This window comes from Phyllopteryx taeniolatus, chromosome 23, assembly GCF_024500385.1.
Source record: "Phyllopteryx taeniolatus isolate TA_2022b chromosome 23, UOR_Ptae_1.2, whole genome shotgun sequence".
In the NCBI taxonomy this organism is placed as follows: Eukaryota; Metazoa; Chordata; class Actinopteri; order Syngnathiformes; family Syngnathidae; genus Phyllopteryx; species Phyllopteryx taeniolatus.
Window position 1 is genome coordinate 3,916,228 of NC_084524.1, and position 10,826 is coordinate 3,927,053.

The following is a 10,826-nucleotide window of genomic DNA, read 5'->3' on the forward strand; positions in this document are numbered from 1 at the left end:
AGAAAATCATTAAAAACAGAGCAGCCGACTTGTGAAAACTGCGGCTTGACCATGACTGCGCTATATTTAGTTGCGTCTTAGGTACCTTAGTAACGTTACAGAAAAACAGAAGTTGAAGTCTTATCAAACTGTTCTGACGCACCGAGTCCTAACTTAACATACCATACAACTTATAGCTTTCTTAAACCAAGAAAATATTCCTTACCGTTTCCCTTAAAAAAAAAAAAAAAAAAAAAAAAGGTTTAGTTACCTTCTGTCCTATGTTTGCTCTTACATCATTGTGCTAATTCTGGTCAGCTGACAGCCCAATGACTGCTCCTATCCCGTGTAGCATGTGCCGGTTAAAAAATAGACGGCACAGTGGGCCGGTCGCTGAGACCCAACACCCCTGCACCCCCTGGCACCCTTTGAATGTTTTGCGTGGTGTCATTATGAACTCGCAGCGCACCTCCCGTACGATGGCAGTCAAGCAGCCTATCTTGTTGTGCCTTTTCTTGTCATACATAAAAAAGTAGACAACTCAATTTTAACTGCAATTTTTATTATTATTTTTTTTTTTACTTAAAACCACAACAAATGTTCCATAAATTTTGGACTATTTCTGCGGATTCGATAACTAGGCTTTCTTTTGTTACAGGATGCTTCGGCCGAGCAGCGCTTACTTCATCAGACGCAGAACGAAGACATTGCACCGCCGCTTGTTTCTTCATTTCCTCGAGACTCAGGTCGGTCCCTCCCTTCTTCTTACTCTTGCCCCATTTCTTCCCAGTTCCCTTCTCCCAGCCCAAAAAGATGTCATTCTCCTGTCAAACAAATGTTGAATATTTGAGAGCATATCAATATGTGCGACAAGTTGACTTCCATCTTGAAATTGTCATTTTTTAAAACATTACATGAAGGTAGTCCTGCAGGTCATAGTCATAACTGTCATGCAGGAGGAGGCTGAGGACATGGCGGGTGTAAATCATGGCGTCGATCCCGCACTTCTCCAGCTCCTGGCCCAGCCAGTTTTGCACTGGACCCAGCGACTGGAGCAGGGACATCTCTGAGGCAGGCAGGGGAGCCACGAGCGGGTAGGGCCAAGAGAGGTTCGCGGGAGGAGCAGGACCGTCTGAATCGGCGCTCACTGGACGCATGAGACCTCAGGTGTTGGTTATTCTCAGGTGGATTGGCATTGCGATGAGTTGTGTGTCAGGTGGTTGGGGACAAGTACAGAGAAGAGGGGGCGAGAGAACCTAGAACCTCTGGAAGGTGGGCCAATCACTCCAGCGGGATGCACTGAAGGGGTTCTACGTGGGGAGGCATGTGGGATTTCCCCCCCCCTTTTTTTGTTGCTTTTAGCAAAAAGGGTGATTTTATTCGTCAGGCATGGCTTATGCTGCCGCACAGCAAAACACAAGACGTGTTTGCGTCACACGAAGGTGCCCATGTTGCAGTGATCACTTCACCAGCGCCACCTGGAAAACAGAAAGCAAAGGGATCAATGGATCGGAAACATTTCTTGGCTTGATTGCAGCAGTGAACACATTACAAAAAGCCTATTCATGACAATACACCCTGGGGGCAGACTATTTCAATACGGATGCATGACAGATTTTGGAACACAACACATGGTAACATACTAATATGTACATTGCGTGGAACTGTTTGTCAACACAAAGTCAAACAACCAAGAGACAGCACTTTAGTTGAAAACAGGCAAGTGGCAGGAAAACACTTCCTGTCAGGCGCATGTGTTTTGGAGGCTTACAAGAGGCACATAAGAGGCAAAGCGAGGTTGCGCCGTTCACATTGGCCGAGGTGGCTGTCACTCAAGGAAGGTCCATTAGAGGTTATCCATTATGAGACGTCAAAAGGGAAACGCTAAGAAGCTTAACTGTGAGCAGCCAGCAGCCCAACACCGTTGCATCGAAGTCCAGGTGGAGGTGACCTCAGCTGGCCTGACCGATAATTGGGTGAATGCTACTATTTTCACATTCCCACATTGGAAGGCTCCCATTCAAGTAAATGAGACATTGAACCAAAACAAAAACAAAAAAGGTCCTCATCCTCCCATTCGAAATTCAAAACATTTTGGGAAGAATTTCCACATCCCCATAATTCCGGTTTCACAATAAATTTCCCTGTTTGAGATATTGTACATATTTACCACCTCCTTCCACATTTTGTGACTTTTTTTGTGACAGTCCAACTTCAAATTAATCAGCTCATTCAGGACATCTTTGGTTCAATATGCCATTATTTTGGGTGGACATCCGCTGTGATTAATACAATTTATTCAGCTCATATTACAACTTTGAACAGCTAACAACGACAGCCCTGTATATTTTTGTGCACGTTTACACAAAACGACATCTTAACGATGCGTTCCTGTGCGGCGTTAAAATTAGCACGCTAGCGCCAATAGCATTTGTATTTCAGAAGGTTAGCCGGACCACCGACCTTTAATGTTAGCTCAGGAGCTAATCATGCTGCGCATCGACGGCAACAAAGATGACGACCTCGAAGTGTGCGGCTACTTATGTTTTCGCTTTCGCGTTGCCGTTTGTCCGGCAAATGACTTGTTTATGACATTCGAGCTCCCGAGTGGGGAAAAAAAGCGTCAAGCTAGCAAGCGGCGACCTGCTGACATTGTTAGGCCAAGTGGTTTACTTGCGAGTGGGCAACATGGCATCCAAAAATGTTAATAAATTAAAAATTAAAAAAAAGTGGGCAACCCGAAGGGAAGAGCAGCTTCGAAGCGGGGTCGTTGTTGTGGCCAAAGGGGAGAGGAGGAGGAGCTGCTCCTGGAAGGCGACCGGAGAGGACTGACAGTTGCTCGCTTCAAAAATGTGCGCCATGTCGTCACACAGTCAAAGCGAGCGACGCGTGGAGAATCAAAAGACACGACATACACACGAACAACCGAGCCGCTCGACGTACCTGCGAGTGGGCTGAAGAGGAGAGGAACACCGAAAGGCGAGCGGCTACTTCTCCGTCGCTGCCGTTCCGAGCTCGTTGGGCTCTGGAATCCGCTGCGGTCGCATAGCGTATCATGGACGCCGACAGAAATGGCGCTAGTGTTTTCGCCTCCAGTGCCACTTGAGCGGCGACGGGGAAAATGTCGACATTCGGGCTCAAGCGAGGGGAAGGGGGACCCGTTGAATGCGTGCTGACGCCAGAGCCACAATGGCCCACAACGGAGGCCAGTTTCACTCGGAGGACGGCGCTTCATGCGCCACCTCCTGAGTTCGTATCTAGGCAACGAGGCTAACCTCCGCCGTCCTGTTACCAGATACTGGCTCCTTCCGCCAGGGTATTGCATCAGAAACACAACTAGTACGCCAAACGCTGGTTATTGAATAATAATAATTATTATTTTTTTTTTTTTGTATCGCTATGCCTATATTCTGTTTTTGCTTTGTATGTATATATTTTTGGAAAATACTGTATTTTGATCTCTTACACTTTGTTGGCATCCATGTGGACGTAAGTAAGAATTTGTTGCACAGGGGAAACGTGTTTCTCTACTTTTAATATGATCATATTCATAAACACTTCGAACCTTAAATATGTTCTCAAACTTTTTGGGTCAAGGGGGCGAGTCCAAGGAATCCTTTCGAATTGACTATTAGTATAGAAAATAACTTTATTGTCACTGTCACAGGAACAATAACAATTGGGAGAATGACCTTTCTATGACATGGTCGTTTTGCAATTATTTACATTCGGTATTGTGTTTACTTTAGACTATATATAATCCTAATCCCAATTAAACATACCAATGTGCCATGTTTTCCATGTTTCAACCTAAATATCCATGTCCTATTTAATAGAGAGTAACTTAATCATATTGAATTATAAATATGAATCCATCCCAAAAGACAAAAGAGAAATTTCAATCATTTGAGAGCTTTTATTTGGCCCAAAGATAAATTAGGGAAGCGTTATTATTGTTTTATGCCTTTATTTATTTTTTTGACACGACACAATTTATGGGGAAGATTTTTTGGGGGGGTTTGAGAATCAGTTCTCTACAGCTTAAAAGTATCTCCTGTTTTTTTTGTATAAGAAAAAAACAGTTTCCGGCAAGTATTGTTACTTGTTGAGAGCAATCTAGCGTTTCAGGTTATTTTCTTTAGGAATGACCACCTGGTCTGTCGAGGAGCACATTTCATGTAACTTTTTGGGGCACACAATGAGTCAAGGCCACATGAGAGAAAACAATATATATATATATATATCCCCAAGCCATTGTCTCTTGCGGCAAGTTACCAGGGTAACTAGAGGACGTATTGAGTGGTTTGTCTGATCTGGATCTGCCTCCGGAGCCCTGCAGTCAAAGGCCAAACACCTTATTGATCTGGGGCAAAGCATAGAGATGTGCGATAATGAGGGCACAATCAATATCTGCAAAACAAAAATCCCTCATTGAGTCTAGTGGATCACAATGACTTTGAGAAGCATTTTTTTTTTTTTTAAGTGAATCAACTGCGTATCTCAAGGCGCCACTGTGTACGAGCAGTTAAATGGAAATGAAATTATGAATGAATGGAAATGAGAATGCAAAAAAGAAACTACCTTAAAAAAAAGTCTACAGTACATATGAGCTTTCTGTTATCAGTGGCAAAGCAAAAAAAAGTTTTGTGCTCGTGTGATATTTTGTAATAGTCTCAATGCATTTGAATATTTTGATATTTGTGATCTTGTAACTTTTTTTTTTTTTTTACAATTTAAAAAATGCACGACAAGCTTTCATTTAACATTCAACGTTTTCCAAATGATTTGAAAAATAATACAATGTCTTTTAACATTGAAATCTTTTCCCCTAACCTTCAGACGCGGCCGTGTTCTATTATTAGATGACGCGATAACCCAATAAAAACAGGCGCGTGCTAGATTTTCCACACTGAATGATTATGTATTAAAAAGTCAATCATCCATCCATTTTCTGTACTGTTATCAGTGGCTTTTTTTGTAACTATACTGAACAAATCAGCCATTGATCAAAGCTGCTTCGCATCTAACATCCACTCAGACATGCACATTAATGTTTAGCAGTCCCTCTCAAAGACATTTTGATCCTGATAATGACTTAGTTGTCAAATTTCCCAGATGCCCCGAGGCTGACTTTTCCACATGGCGTCTGATAAAGGAGTGCAAAGTCTCCCCGTCATGTGATTCTCTTGAATAAGCGGGCCGGCTCATTCAAACTTGGCTGCCTTCAATTACGTCACACGCAGTCAAAGCGGGGAGGAGATTGCGTCACACGGTGCGCGGAGTTGCGCGTTCGTTATCAGCGCAATCCAGGCGTGCGTGCTATCTCAATGCAAAATGTTGCGATCCCCGTGACGAAACGAGCACATTTGAAGTTGCCTCGGTGGAGTCGAAATTCAAATTTGAGCCCATTTGAAAAGTTCCTGAGCTAATTGCGGAGCAATGCGGCCTGCTGTATGTGGGTCAAAGGTGAGCGGGTTGTGCGCTATGAGTGGGGCCTTTGTGTTTGGACTGCGGCTGCAAGTCTTCCCGGAGCTCCTCGGGACTTGACTTGAGTCAGACTTAAATGGGCGATTTTAGGATTCAGGCCCCACGCTTGACTGTTACCTTGCTACCCCAGAAAAGCGCAAGCAAAAGAAAAAGATTGTATGACTTGACCCAAGTCCCAACTTGAGTCTCTTGAATGTAAAGACTCGAGACTGATTATGCCTCGCTCTGGCACGTTATCGGAACGACCCGGAATATCCTGTTTGACGGAATGCCTCCAAAATGGCAGCACGATCGGCATGCGCAGAATGGCAGTCAGCTGACCGGTCTGACCAGACAGGTTGAAGGAGCGCGACGACGCCGGCACACCGGCTAGCAACCCGATTGCCTTTGTTTTGCAAATGTCAGGACACCCAAAGCGTCACGAGTGATTCACCAAACAACTACGAATTTACTCCCAAACAGGCTTTACGCTGAAATTTGAGGAAGAGCTAAAATGCATTTGAACTTTTCCAGGTGAACTGAATTTGACCTCCTGTAAACTTTTGAATGCTCATAGAGTGATACAAAAAGACTGGAAGAGTTACAGAAAGGCATAGTCCTATGTTGTGGTCACCTAAATCCCCATTAAGCCTGTGTAATGCACTGCGCACACGCACAGGTGGAGAAAAGGGTCAGGGTCGTGACCTCGCAAGGTGATTATTAATCAGAGAGAGGAAGGCAAAAAGTGGTGAGTCATGTCTATAGTTTGATGCAAACTACGTATTTACCACTGGAGGGCAGCGCAGGCATCGTAGCAGGCAGTGTTTGCCAAACATTATGAGAGCCGAGGCCCATATTTTATATTTTGAAAAATCCCACAGCACCTAAACAAACCCGACAACGTCGCAACAGTTCTACTGTCAGATGATGACTGACTTGAGTCGTCGTCAGGTTTTAGCTGCGCCCCTGAAAGTCAGGAAAACTGAAGGAGTGCTAGAAACAGTTTTGACGCTTTATCTCCACAACTGAATACGACATAGTTCTCAGTCTTTGCACGTTTTTAGCAACTATCTTTAAACATGTATAATGTCTGAATTCACTTGAGTGTCTTTAATTGGAAGAGGTGACGTCGTGGTTGTTTGCTGTGACTTTTTGTGAGAATCTGCTGCAAGCGTGGTTGTTTGGGTTTCGCCTTAACCACCTTCTGCCTTTGGTGAGACCACTGTGACGTTTTTCTCCTATTGTTCAACGACAAAAGGCGTGTATATTTGCGCGAAGAAATGACCCTTGACACTTCTGCTCAAGTGCTCCAACAGGTTTTTATTCAGCGGGCCTCGCCCGCCGCGCTCACTTGAAGCAGCGCGACGCTTTGCTGATGCAGGACACGCAGGACATGGCGATCATAAACTCCTGGAAGTCCACCTCTCCGTCTTTGTCGGAATCCAGCCCCTGCATAAGGTTTAGCCCCTCAGGGTCTGCCTGTGCTGCCTGCACGGCACAAAAATACAGACATCGGCATAAACGAGGACCGAGAGTGCATTAACTGGCGCTAAACTGATGTACAGCGAATCATTGCGATATCGATAACATTTCATGCAGTTCCATTTGTATTTGCCTGCTCGTGTTGCAGTGATGATCACGTTACCTGGTAAAGTTCGGGCAGCTCTTTCTCAATCAGAGTCCTGAGTTCCTTCTTGGTCAGGGTGAAACTGTTCCCCTCTGCAGCCGCGTATTGGTCAAAGATATCACCGAGACAGCACATGGCCATCTCCAGGTTCGTCGGGCTACTCTCGCACATTTCGGAAAGGGACGTCAACGAGTGTCGCCACGAACGAGGTGCAGGAGGAGGAGAGTTGCTGTGCGTTGCTGGAAGCCGGTTTTATACCTGTTGGGGACAAGGGCTTCGGTGGGCCGAGACGAGCCGAGCAAATCATCAGGTTTTTCTGGTCGAAGCTTGTTACCAGAGCTACAACAACTGGAAATGATAAGAATGAAAAACACGGCCAGTATATACAGAAGACTTTCTTTCTGATGTTGACTTACTGCTCGGTTTGAGGAGCGACTTTTGCATTTCAGGTTGTGTAGGTGGGCAGGACCATCATTAGTGTTGATATAGTATAACTTTGCACAAAAGTAGAAAATGCTTGTTACATGGCACGTCGGATCGCCTGAGAAAGTTATGTTATACCAAGGTCGCGCTAACGTTTGTGCTAAATACAAAATTGGAATGTAAATGGGGGGGGGAAAAAAAAAAATAATAATAATAATTTAAAAGTGAAGAAATTGCTTTTTATTTTCAAAGACATTTCATTCAGTCGTTTGTACACACAGTGACGATTACCTGCACAAATACAAGCCCAACGGTTACAAAGAGAAACGACTTGAACTGTCACAGTTGTTGTTTCCACTTCCTGTCACTGACCTGCCGCTCATGACCGCAGATAACACACACAGACGCGCACACACACAAACACACGCTTTCCATCTGCATCATGGTCTGGAAACTGCACGGCATGAACGCCAGCTCGCGGCCCGAGACAGTCGTCAATTCACAACTTCCTTCACGTTTCGTGAGTATAGTATTGAGATGATACATGCAGTAAAGGCGAAGCAATGCAAACAGGCAAGCGAATCTTCTGAGCGCGTGCGCCCTCACCCATTTTGCTTCGTCTGCGCAGGCTCAAAGTAATCGACGGATTCGTACACGACCACCTCGCACTGAAACACAGACGAGAGTAACGCGTCACACGGCCCGTGACCTTTCACCCCTCCGTCTGAGCGCACTCACCCACTGCGACGAGTCGCCGCTGCGGCGTTTGGCCGTCTCGCCGACGTCCGAGTCCAAGTGGGGGCTCTCGTAGATCACCTTCACACCTTGTGTCACACACACGGAGCATCTTAGTGTATGACAAAAAATATGAAATTATCCCATTTCTCTTCACCAAAAGTGATGATTTATTTATTACAAATCATGTTCATCTTTTTACGTGGCCCCCCCTCAAGCAATTAATGCTACGTCATGTTTCTTGCTGCAAATTGTACTTTACTTTGAATAAAGTTCAGATACTACAAGGATTTTCTTTGTTATGAAAAAAAGGGCTTTTTAAAACAGACGAGTTTAAGTCATTCAGGTCACCGCACTCATAACTCAAGACGCTTGTATCTCAAATTATCTTTCTGTGTTGAATGAATGGAAGCTCCCCCCCAAAAAAAAAAAAGTTTGCAATGTGTTTTTTCGATAAGGAAAATAGCACTCTGTTATATTATACTTTGTAAAAACAAATTGTAATAACGTACTTGAATAGAAAGTAAAGAATGAAACAGTTTGTGGATCATGATGAATGAATTACAGTTCTTTCTGGTGTGTGCGACTTGGCCACTGGGGGCAGGATAATTCAGACATTCGAATGTACACGGTCACAACTGCGCTGTAAGCTGCAGTTATATTTGTCGTTTTTAGCAGAGGATAAAGAACACATGCTTGTGAGTAGTGTTGTGTCTGTCGACGTGTGTTGCCGCACCATTTGTGTTCAAACATCCGTTGCTTAAAACAGGTGTGTCAAGCATGCGGCCTGCGTGCCAAAACCCTGGTGAGTTTGAAAGTGGAAAAAATACAATGACATTGTGGTGGTGGACTGAGAATAATCTTGCAAATTATTATGCTTAGGTGGAAAATAGAGTGGTAATAATTCCTTGGTCTTCATGAATTGATTTAATTTTCTAGTGCAATACGATATGTTATTTTTAAGTTCCAAATAAGTTCCTTAAAATGCAATCACTGTGATCAGTTATTATGCACACATGCAGATGACAAACTGAAGCAAAAACAATTGAGGTTGTTTTGTAGAGAAATCTAAAAGATTTTCCTCATGTACTCGGCTTGTTTTGCATGAAAACGTATGATTAAGTCTGGTATGATTTTGGTGGGCCGGCGCCTTTGGCATCAAATTAGGCTGCACCTGGCCACTGAACTACAACGAGTTTGACACCACAGCTACCAGTGGGGGGGGGGAACAAAATAAAGAATGCGACCATTTTTAACTGACCTTTTGTTTGCTTGAGTTTGCAGAAGAAGGTAAGCCCGATGAGAAGCAACAAAGCCACCGAAGCCAAGGAAATCCCGAGTGGAACCCAGAGAGGACTCCTGGTACGACCTGGAAAGACATTTTCTGAATACACACAAAACTCAAGAAGATGTGGTCTGAAGTCTTGGTTGCCTACCTCCTTCAGCTGTGCCATTTGATCTTTGGTGCGTTACTCTCACGACTGTACCATTTCCTCTGGCCTCCTTCAGAAGCGGTATGTCCGTACTGACCTGGCACACGTATGTGCCAGAGTGCTCTCGACTGATGTTGGACAATTCGAAGCTCACACACTTCTCGGCATCCTTTCGCCGACATTGGAGAGGATGGGAGCAGTCCTTATAATTGGCTGAGTTTTTCAACCATTTGACCTTGACTCTGGGGTGATTTCCTGACCAACAGCAGTTGATGATGACCGTCTGGCCCTCGAGGACATCAATGCCAGGACTCTGGTTCACACGCATGTCGGTCGCATCACCTACGGGCAGGCAAGGAAAGTTCAGATAGTAAATTTTAGCGGCAAAAATGTGAGTAAGACAATGATACTCATCCATTCTTCGGCTGGTTCCACACATGATTTTTTGTAACATTTCTTCTACTTACTCCGTGATGAGAGAGTGCAATGGCAGGCAAGTAGTAGAGAGGTCAGCAGAAGCTTCATGTTTCCACACTGAAAACAAGACTCGGCTCTCGACCTCCCCTCGAAAAACACACCCATCGTTCACACACAAGTCGAGAAAGGTGACAAGGTCCTTGTGCAGAACTGTCATCACTTTGGGATTAAAATACAAACATTTGTATTACATGCAATTGATGGCCAACTGTGAGGTCTGTAATACTACTTTTTAAAACGTCAATTTATATTACGAATTTCAGTCAGTGTGGTATTTAAGTGTCTTGACTCAGAGCTGTCAGTCGTGTTTCGCAACGTGCTGGCAACAAACACCCACGGACGCAGCAGACGTTGTTAAAATGCCATTTAAATAAAAGGTAAGAGTTGACAAAGAATGTGTTTGTGGGGGGGGGGGGGGACATTCAGACAAGACAGGCAGCCAGTGCTCAAAGAGTGAGGAAGGTCAGGAGAGATCAGACATTAAAAAGAAGACACCAACTCTCCTGATCTCTCGCTCCAGCACCTGTAGTCAGTAGTAAAGTTCACTTACAACTAAAACATACGCACAGGAAACATTCACGAGTGCCATTGCTTAACCCCCCCTCAATTCCACAGGAAAACATTTTTTTTTTCTTTTGCTGCGGAAAAAGTAAAACACCAAATGGGGAGGGGGTGGGGGGGCGTGG

At 44.5% G+C, this 10,826-nt stretch overlaps 3 protein-coding genes across 5 annotated transcripts; all 3 read right to left on the reverse strand.

The window, feature by feature from the left end:
* Positions 1-530: 530 nt before the first annotated feature.
* Positions 531-3,266, reverse strand: LOC133472879 (uncharacterized protein KIAA0232-like). Its single transcript, XM_061764365.1, has 3 exons — positions 2,923-3,266; positions 894-1,457; positions 531-803 (listed from the first exon to the last, which is right to left on the reverse strand). Exons 2-3 carry the CDS (start codon positions 1,134-1,136, stop codon positions 558-560), a joined length of 489 nt encoding a protein of 162 aa, XP_061620349.1. The 5' UTR covers positions 1,137-1,457; positions 2,923-3,266; the 3' UTR covers positions 531-557.
* Positions 3,267-6,745: 3,479 nt separating this feature from the next.
* On the reverse strand, positions 6,746-7,572 carry LOC133472880 (protein S100-P-like). The gene is made up of 2 exons (XM_061764366.1): positions 7,091-7,572; positions 6,746-6,933 (listed from the first exon to the last, which is right to left on the reverse strand). Exons 1-2 carry the CDS (start codon positions 7,241-7,243, stop codon positions 6,793-6,795), a joined length of 294 nt encoding a protein of 97 aa, XP_061620350.1. The 5' UTR covers positions 7,244-7,572; the 3' UTR covers positions 6,746-6,792.
* A 140-nt stretch (positions 7,573-7,712) lies between these two features.
* Positions 7,713-10,333, reverse strand: LOC133472878 (uncharacterized). Of its 3 annotated transcripts, XM_061764363.1 has the most exons (6): positions 10,131-10,333; positions 9,667-10,005; positions 9,492-9,599; positions 8,967-9,032; positions 8,234-8,319; positions 7,713-8,163 (listed from the first exon to the last, which is right to left on the reverse strand). In XM_061764363.1, exons 1-6 carry the CDS (start codon positions 10,243-10,245, stop codon positions 8,098-8,100), a joined length of 780 nt encoding a protein of 259 aa, XP_061620347.1. In that variant the 5' UTR covers positions 10,246-10,333; the 3' UTR covers positions 7,713-8,097. The 3 variants fall into 3 exon arrangements, 2 of the variants coding, with proteins under 2 accessions (XP_061620347.1, XP_061620348.1); XM_061764364.1 differs by lacking the exon at positions 8,967-9,032; XR_009786890.1 differs by lacking the exon at positions 8,967-9,032 and having other exon boundaries at positions 8,148-8,163; positions 8,234-8,342.
* Between the last annotated feature and the right edge of the window lie 493 nt (positions 10,334-10,826).